At 43.4% G+C, this 9,890-nt stretch overlaps 1 protein-coding gene across 1 annotated transcript in view; it reads left to right on the plus strand.

Moving 5' to 3' along the window:
- Positions 1-9,584, plus strand: part of LOC140404436 (uncharacterized) — a 25,695-nt gene extending 16,111 nt beyond the window's left edge. Inside the window, exons 4-5 of the mRNA XM_072492974.1 lie at positions 1,520-1,690; positions 8,535-9,584. Coding sequence (XP_072349075.1) covers positions 1,520-1,690; positions 8,535-9,082 — 719 coding nt within the window. The 3' untranslated portion in view covers positions 9,083-9,584. The remainder of the gene's footprint in view (positions 1-1,519; positions 1,691-8,534) is intronic.
- The last annotated feature ends 306 nt before the right edge of the window (positions 9,585-9,890 follow it).

Below are 9,890 nucleotides of genomic sequence, written 5' to 3' on the forward strand. Positions count from 1 at the left end.
TTTCAAAACATTTATTTGTGGCCACTTGTCTCTTTCGGGACTTCAATTGTTTTACAGGCATCCTGTTTTGTTTTGTGCTCGTTTTAATCCTTAAGGTGGTGCAGAAATGGGCGGCACGGTGGTGCAGTGGTTAGCACTGCTGTCTCACGGTGCCGAGGACCCGGGTTCAATGCTGGCCCTGGGTCACTGTCCGTGTGGAGTTTGCACATTCTCCCCGTGTCTGCGTGGGTCTCACCATAACCCAAAGATGTGTAGGGTTAGGTGGATTGGCCACGCTAAATTACCCCTAATTGGAAAATCTAAAGATGGTGCAGAAATTCTAGATCCCAAGCAGAGAACCATTACTTAAAAATGTTTCAGCTCACATATAGTGCTGGAATAAAGCTTAATGAATGAAATGAAAACCACTTATTGTCACAAGTAAGCTTCAAGTGAAGTTACTGTGAAAAGCCCCTAGTCGCCACATTCCAGCGCCTGTTCGGGGAGGCTGGTACGGGAATTGAACCGTGCAGCTGGCCTGCCTTGGTCTGCTTTCAAAGCCAGCGATTCCTCTCTCTTCCATTTTTAAAGTGTTCTAACCAATTTACTCCATTGTCCTCCTCTCCTAAAGGTGTTGAGTGGGTGTTGTTCCACGGTTAATGCTCGTCTGACACTGCGTTGTACTCTTGGATCAGAATGCAAACATGAGTTCTGACTGAGTGTTAGAAGACATGAAACCAAGCTCGCTCTTCACTGTAGCTTTTAGACTGAGCAGCCAGAGCTGCAGACCTGAAAGACCGGCTCTTAAAAAACAGATCTGTCAGGCTGAGATATCTTTTAAGGCGGACTCTCAGTGTCTGTCAATTTCACTCGTCGCTGCTGCTGCTTTTGACCTCTGGGCGGCTTCGTGATTCCGATTTTATTTCTTCAAGCCCGCCAGCAAACTACGAAACTGCCCGAAGGCGAGAAGCAGCAGCAGAAACTGAAAGTGTTTCTATTAGGGTGGTAGGTGACGGTGATCAAATGACATTGCTGCTGTTGTCTTTCTCACGGAGGGTCGTTGGGAAGGAAGGTGCTGTTGACAGAACATCAGTCAGTTGCTACCGATTTAAGATCTACAAGGATTTTCTCAGTTGATGTGACATTATGGGAAATGTTCAGAATACAAAGAGTTAATGTCATCTCAGAATTAACCACTAGATGGAGCTAGATGCAGAACTATATAAAGCATTGACTCATAGACTTCTAGGAGAAGACTAGAGAGGAGAGTAGAGGAGGAACGAGAGAGATCAGAGTACAGTTATAGATAGACTAGTGTTAGTTGAGTGTAGATTATTGTTTACTATAGGAGTAAGTGGTCGCGCTTTAATAAGTAGTATAAATAAATGTTAGCTTTGTTAATGAACTTAGCTTCTGTGGTCTTTGTGAACATTACAACATCCAACCTGAGAACAAGAATCACAAAGGTTACCACTTTTGACAGACATTTATGATTTCTTTATGGAAAAAACCTTTAATTGCTCATTATAATTATTTTCAGGAAAACTACTTATTCGGTCTCCTGTTGTGATCCCAATGTACATGAAGGAAATTAAGTTGGTTATAGCAGAAGGAATTAAGAGTGGAGATGAGACAGAATGGAATCGACTCTGTGATTCTTATGACAAGATGGTCAAGGACATTGGTAACTTGGATCATTTCATTTTCACAGGTATGTGACTCCAGTATTTTGGGGCTTGGGGGAGGAGGGAAACATGGTGCTGGTACTGGGGTAAAACACAATGAAGACTTCTGGAGTATATTGCTTGTCATGGACAACTGAGGGAAGATCTTATTTCAAGAAAGCTTTTGCATTTAAGATTCATGGCAGTTGATTTCCATGGGGCAGCTTCTGCTGAGCACAAGATCAGCAAGGCGAGAAAACCGTCCAATATTTCCCGACTTTTTCATTCACATTCCATCGGTGAGCTGATGATGCTTTTAGACTAGATTGCCAATCAGAAGGTGCAAGAATTGCAGCAACACCGCATATCCTAACTATTCCCGTTAGCTAAGGGTCAAGATAAGGAGGAGATCAGGCAGTAGGCCCACAGATTTCAACACTCTTGAAGTGGTCTGCAGCAGTCCCTTTAGAGATCCCTAGCTGTTCACTGTCAAGTAGCAATGGACAGAACATATCACCCAGTGGTATTCAGAATTGTGTTGGCATCCTACTTATGTCATAGGACCCCATTCGGCCCTTCAAGTTCTTCTATTCAATTTGAACACAGCTGATCCTCTATGTTAACACCATACTCCAGCACCTTTAGGGTCTAGAAATCTATCCATTTCCTTCTTAAATATATAAAACGATTTGGCCTCCATAGCCTTCTGTGGTAGAGAATTCCAAAGGTTGACCACCCTCTGAGTGAAGAGATTCCTGCTAATCTCAGTCCTAAAAGGCCTAGCTCATATCCTGAGATTGTGATCCCTTGTTCTAGACCTTCTTAGCCAGAGGGTCCATGTATCGTCTGTGGTCTACTCCATATTGGAGACACAACGCATACTGGGTGACAATGGTGATGCCAGAGGAGGGAGGGCAAGATGAGTTGAGGTGGAGATTCAAATTATCAAGGTGAGTTTCTGTACAGAAGGTGAGGGAAGATATCTCCAGGTACTTGTCTCAAGGCTTTTCGTCAGCTACAAGGCAATATAATGGAATATTTTCCACTTGCTTGGATGAGTGCAGCTGCAACAACATTCAAAAGGCTCAACACCACCAGGGAAAAACAACCTACTTGATTGAAACTGCCTCAAACATTTACTCTCTCCACACCTTAGTGTATACTATTTATACTGCATTGTGTGTATAATACAATGTGCTTCTGCAATTTGCTACGCTTCAAAAAATGCTTCTACCAGTAGAGGGACTGAAGGTGCATGGGAGCACGACCGCCTTCCATGTTCCCTTCCAAATCCTGCACCATCCTGACTTAGAAATGCATCGCCATTCCTTCCCTACTGACAGAACTGTAGGCGGCAGTGATTCAAGAAGGCAGCTCACCCTCTACCTTCTTGAGGTCAGTTCGGGTTGACCAATAAACACTGACCTTGCCAGTGACACCCACAATCTATGATTGAATTTTTAAAAAATACATGTGACCCTTCAGAAGAAAGTCTGAATGCTGGAAATGCCTTGATACTTTAGTTAGGAGATTTTAAGTTAATGGATTGAGTCAAAAGCAACAGCTGAAATTGTAGTTATATTAGAATGGTTTTGTTTATTAATATTTGGTAGTTAAGCCTGTTAGAGGGGATGGGGGAAGTTATGCGGATCCTCGGGGAATTTGGTAATTTTTCGGGGTATAAATTGAACATGGGGAAAAGCGAGATGTTCGCGATCCAGGCAAGAGGGCAGGAGAAGAGACTGGGAGAGCTGCCGTTTAGAATGGTAGGAAGGAGCTTTCGATATCTGGGAATCCAGGTGGCCCGGGAATGGGAGGCACTGCACAAGTTAAACCTATCCCGGCTGGTAGAACAAATGAAAGAGGACTTTAAGAGATGGGACATGCTCCCGCTATCACTGGCGGGGAGGGTACAGACCGTGAAAATGACAGTCCTCCCCAGATTTCTGTTTGTCTTTCAGTGCCTCCCCATCTTCATCCCGAGGGCCTTTTTCAAGCGAGTGAATAAGGTTATTTCGGGCTTTGTGTGAGCAGTTAAAACCCCGCGGGTGAAGAAAGTGTTGCTGGAGCGTAGTCGGTGGGAGGGTGGGTTGGCTCTGCAATTACTACTGGGCGGCTAATATAACCATGATGAGGAAATGGGTATGGGGGAGGGGTCGTTGTGGGAGCGGATGGAGGTGGTGTCATGTAAAGACACAAGTTTGGGAGCACTGATAACGGCACCTCTTCCGTTCACGCCGGCCCGATACTCCACAGGTCCAGTGGTGGTGGCTACTCTGAGAATCTGGGGACAGTGGAAAAGATATAAGAGAGTGGAGGGAGCATCGGTTTGGACCCCGATTTATAATGAAATGAAAAAGATGAATGAAAATCGCTTATTGTCACGAGTAGGCTTCAATGAAGTTGTATCAGGTAGGCTGGACGGTAGGTTCCGGAGATGGCAAAGGGCAGGAATTAGAAGGATGGGGATCTATTTATAGACGGGAGCTTCCCCAGCTTGAAAGCGTTGGAGGATAAATTTGAATTGCCAGCAGGGAATGGGTTTAGGTATCAGCAGGTGCGAGACTTCTTGAGAAGGCAGGTTCCGGCCTTCCCGCTGCTGCCGCCATGGGGGATCTAGGACAGGGTAGTCTCCAGTACCTGGGTGGGAGAGGGGAAGGTATCAGATATTTACCAGGAACCTTTGGAATTGGAGGAAATTCAGGTGGAGGAGATACAGGCAAGTGGGAAGGCGAGCTAGGAGGAGAGATAGAGGCGGGTCTGTGGGCGGGTGCCCTAATCAGGGTTAATACATCCTCATCATGTGCCAGGCTTAGCTTGTTACAATTCAAGGTAGTCTACCGGGCACACATGATGATGGCCCGGATGAGCAGGTTTTTAGGGATAGAGGACAGTTGTGCGAGGAAGCCAGCAAATCATGTCCACATGTTTTGGGCATGCCCGAAGCTGAGAGGGTTTTGGCAGGGTATCGCTAAGGCAGTGTCCACAGTACTCAAAACACGGGTTGTGCCAAGTCCGGAGGTGGTGATCTTTGGAGTGTCGGAAGAGCCAGGAGTTCAGGGGGCAAAAGAGGCCGACATCTTGGCCTTTGCCTCCCTGGTAGCCCGGAGACGGATCTTGTTAATGTGGAGGGACTCAAAGCCCCCAAGTGTAGAGACCTGGGTTACTGACATGGCTGGGTTTCTCAGTCTTGAGAAAATAAAGTTCGCATTAAGAGGGTCAATGGTTGGGTTCACCCGGAGGTGGCAGCCGTTCGTCGACTTTCTCGGGGAAAATTAAAATGTCAGCGGAAGCAGAATTCCAAAAGGGGTGGGGTGGGGGTGGGCGATTGTTGTTTTGTGGTTAGGGTGTGAAGATTGTGTTGGGGGTGGAAATGTTTATTGTACCATGTTTATGTCGCTGTTATTGTTATTATTATAAAAACTTGCAAATACCCTAATAAAAATATTTTTAAAAAAATAAATATTTGGTAGTTTTGGCCCCAGTTCCAGAAGTTTTTAATGGACCAATGCCTATAACATGTTCATGTTTCACATGGCAACGCCTGCTATTGATGAGAAATGTTTCAAAGGCTCAGTAATATCCATGAAACCAACTTGGAAGGTCAGCCTTTATCAATGGAAGGCTATGACAACCTGGAATTAGAATCTTTGTTTTTGTAAGCTCTGGTTCTTTTTAAATCTCATAGAATCATAGAATTTACAGTGCAGAAGGAAGGCATTCGGCCCATCACACTAGCCCTTGAAAGAACACCCTACTTAAGGCCAGTAACCCCACCTAATCTTTGGACACTAAGGGGCAATTTAGCACGGCCAATCCACCTAACCTGTCCATCTTTGCACTGTGCGAGGAAACCGGAACACCCGGAGGAAACCCACGCAGACACAGGAAGAAAGTGCAAACTCCACTCGGACAATCACCCGAGGCCGGAATTGAACTCGGATCCCTGGAGCTGTGAGGCAGCAGTGCTAACCGTTGTACCGCCGTGCCGCCCCCTGTATGGTCTTTGGTGCCTAAATGTTAATTTGTTTCTTGTTTCAGATTGCAGATTACTAAATGTTACCAAATCTTCCTTATTAAATTTACAGTTTATAATGAGCATTCCTAGGAAAATCCAAAATATTCTTTCTTTGCAAAGCTGCATCTTTGAAAGCATGTTCTATGATGCGTATTTCTGTGTCACAGTTAACTTTTGGACTTCACATTGTCTAGACGGCCAGCAAAAGAAATGGGAACTTTATTAAAGAACTCCTTTTGAGAGTGGTGTTCTCGTTAGCCCTTGTTGGAAATGTTCCAATGGGAATTTCACTATTTTCACACTTTATTACGATGAAGTTTTTATGAATGAATTATTTGGGCAAATCAGTTTAACATTTTTCCAAAAGATTTTTTCTCAAACCATTGGCCAAAGAGATGGATGAGTGCAGCTGCAACTACACACAAAACGCTCACACTACCAGGGAAAAACAGCACTACCAGGGAATAACTACCTGCTTGATTGAAACCCAATATACCACCTTAAACGTTTACTCTCCACAACTTAGTGTATACTGTATGTACTGCATTGCGTGTATAATATGCACAGCACATTATAGAATCGTAGAATCCCTCCAGTACAGAAAGAGGCCATTTTGCCCATCGAGTCTGCATTACCCTTTGAAAGACCCCCCATCCTAGGCCCAATCCTCCGCCCTGTAACCTCACCCTAAGGGATAATTTATCATGTCCGATCCACCTAACCTGCACATCTTTGGACTGTGGGAGGAAACCGGAGCATCCAGCGGAAACCCACGCAGACATGGGGATAAAGTGAAAACCCCACACAGTCACCCAAGGTGGGAGTTGAACCCGTGTCCCTGGTGCTGTGAGGCAGTAGTGCTAACCACTGTGCCACCGTGCCGCCATCAGCTTTCAGTCCCATTAATTTCTCCAGCACTATTTTTTGAGTGATACTGATTTCCTTCAATTTCTCCTTCTCACTAGACTTTGATTCCTTAGCATTTCTGGGAAGTTATTTGTGTCTTCCAACGTGAAGACAGAACTAGAGTTGTTGTTTAATTGATCTGCCATTTCCTTGTTCTCCATTATTAATTCTCCTGTTGCGGACTGTAAGGGACCTACATTTGTCTTCACTAATGTTTTTCTTTTTGCTTCTAAAGCCTGCTTTTGTGTTATTTGCAAGTTTACTCTCATACTCTATTATTCCTCTCTCAATCAATCTTTGTCCTCCTTTTCTGAATACTTAATGTCTCCCAGTTCTCAGGCTCGCTACTTTTTCTAGCAACTTTATATGATTTCTCTTTGGATCCAATACTATACTTAATTTCTTTTTCCCTGACACCCTGCAGAAATTAGCAGCAGGATGACTTTTGAATTTTTTTGTCTTCAGGCTTCCAGCCTGTACAGCTAGTCTGCTTAATACCCACCCAAAATCAATCCATTCTTGCGAGTTAAAATTATCCCATTACGTCTAAACAGTGGTTCAAGGACCTATAGAATATATAGGATCCACAGTAATTGACTTACCTTGGGAAAGAAAGTGAACAAATTGTACAGTACTTTTCCTTATAGCATGACAAGGAGATGCAAAGCAAACTCATTTGTCCTGTGGTCCCACCGAAAAACACGGTGCTCACTTTACACAGAGACTTCTTGGCTGGTGCAGGAATAAAGAAAGAAAAATCATACTGTTGGTGTGTTGGTGGTTGGGGATTCTTTCTTAATGTGAGAGTCAAGGCCTAATGTTATGGCAGAGTAGGGCGAATCTTTAATTTAACTCACTGATAGCCTATAGATCTGGCGAATGTGATGACACTGAATGCCAAACGTAGGGAAACAGTATTCTAAGAAAAATTTAGACAACAAAAGAATATGGAGTTTTGTTACCCGAGGGTGGATCTGCCTCTTTTGGAGGGACTTGAATGTCCCTTCACAACTGATTGAGGTGTATTAAATTATGAGGGCATAGATAGGGTGGATAGGAAGGAACCTTTCCCCTTAGCGGAAAGGTCAATAACCAGGGGGCATAGATTTAAGGTGAGGGGCAGGAAGTTTAGAGGGGTTTTGAGGATTAGCGTGTTCAGGCACAGGGTGGTAAGAATCTGGAACTCACTGCCGCAAAGGATGGAAGAGTTGGGAAACCTCACAACGTGTAAGAAGTATTGAGATGAGCTCTCTAAATGCCATTGCATATAAGGCCACTGACCAAGTGCTGAAAAATGGAAACAATGAATTAATTTTTGTTAAAAAACTGCTATGGTAACATGATGAAGAATCCATTTTACTTTTCCATTCTGAGGAAGTAAAATAACGTGATCAATAATAGCTTCATAATATGTTTTTCATGTATTGAAATAAAGGGTGGCACGGTGGTGCAGTGGTTAGCATTGCTGCCTTACGGCACTGAGGACCCGGGTTCGATCCCGGCCCCGGGTCACCGTCTGTGTGATGTGGAGATGCCGGCGTTGGACTGGGGTGAGCACAGTAAGAAGTCTTACAACACCAGGTTAAAGTCCAACAGGTTTGTTTCGAATCACTAGCTTTTGGAGCGCTGCTCCTTCCTCAGGTGAATCACCTGAGGAATGAGCAGCGCTCTGACATCGAAACAAACCTGTTGGACTTTAACCTGGTGTTGTAAGACTTCTTACTGTCTGTATGGAGTTTGCACATTCTCCCCGTGTCTGCGTGGGTCTCACCCCCACAGTGCAAAAGATGTGCAGAATAGGTGAATTGGGCACGCTAAATTGCCCCTTAATTGGAAAAAAAGAATTGGGTACTCTAAATTTATATTTTTAAAAATGTATTGAAATAAATACTTGAAGCATAAAATACTGGTTGCCGATCGATTTGATTTACCACATTTTAAATGACTGCTAACACTCCATTTTGCAGACATTACTTTGCTGGACAAAGATAAGCTGGATCATTACACGGGAGAATATGCTGAAATAGAGCCAATATATATTGATCTGAACAAAATGGATCTAGAACAGGAATATCAGGAAATACAAGCTCGGCGGAGCCTACCAGAAATTCCAAATGACAATTTAGTTCAAAGTCAAGGAGAGCAGAAGCCAAAATTACCCCCCAAACCAAACATAGAAATGGGCTTTTCTCGGTACGTTGCAGCACCCACATCAAGAATCAAGCCATTGTTTACAGTTTCCCGCAGCTCAAACTATATACAAACACAAAAAGCAAAACGCATCATCTCTATGAGTGAGGTTCCAAGTGACTTACGGCATTTGAGTGTGGATGAGGTCTGCGACTGTTTGCAATTACTCAATTTGGGAAAGTACATCGAGACCTTCCAGTCAGAGCAGATTGATGGCCACTTGCTTTCTGATCTAAACAGAGACATAATGCAGAACACATTTGGGATGAACTACTTCCACGTCATCAAAATGATTCGCTTCCGTGATGGCTGGAGACCAAAGTAACCGGGAATGGCTGCTTCTAGTCGAAACATCACAATGAAGTACATATGAAAGAAACCATGCTTGTATCCAGAACATTTTAAATGATGGCATTATATAATCTTACGTTCTGCACACTTTTGGTGGAGAGACGCAAATATTTATAAACATCGTAGTGAGAGAATCTGTAAACTTTGAGCAGTTTTGGAAAATGCCAGCAATATTAACAGTGCCAAAGCTACCAAGCATCTGTATCTCAGCTCAAGGTTTAATTTGAAAATGTTAATGTGAAAATCAGTTATATGTTTAATTATTACATGATTTTTTTCATTGCCAATACGCTAAAAGTATAGTTCACAAGTCATGTAAAAGAAATTGTAGAGTTTTTCAAACTATAGATTTAGTTCAGTGCTGCAAAATATGTTATACCTATCACACGTGCCAAGTCTCAAATTACTTGAACTGTATCCCAAAATGTTATTTGCTGAAATAAATATCTCGTGCATTTGAATTAATATAATAATAATTACTTATTGTCACAAGTAGGCTTCAGTGAAATTACTGTGAAAAGCCCCTAGTCGCCACATTCCGGCGCTTGTTTGGGGAGGCCGGTATGGGAATTGAACCCGTGCTGCTGGCATTGTTCTGCATTACAAGTCAGCTGTTTAGCCCACTGTTCTAAACCACCCCCTAATCAAATCCACAACCTTCATCATTCCATTGAATGACTATTCTAATCTAATAATCTTTATTAGTGTCAGAAGTAGGATTACATTAACACCGCAATGAAATTACTGTGAAAATCCCCTAGTCGCCACACTCCGGCGCCTGT

The sequence above is a fragment of the Scyliorhinus torazame genome, chromosome 30, assembly GCF_047496885.1.
Source record: "Scyliorhinus torazame isolate Kashiwa2021f chromosome 30, sScyTor2.1, whole genome shotgun sequence".
NCBI classification, from domain to species: domain Eukaryota; kingdom Metazoa; phylum Chordata; class Chondrichthyes; order Carcharhiniformes; family Scyliorhinidae; genus Scyliorhinus; species Scyliorhinus torazame.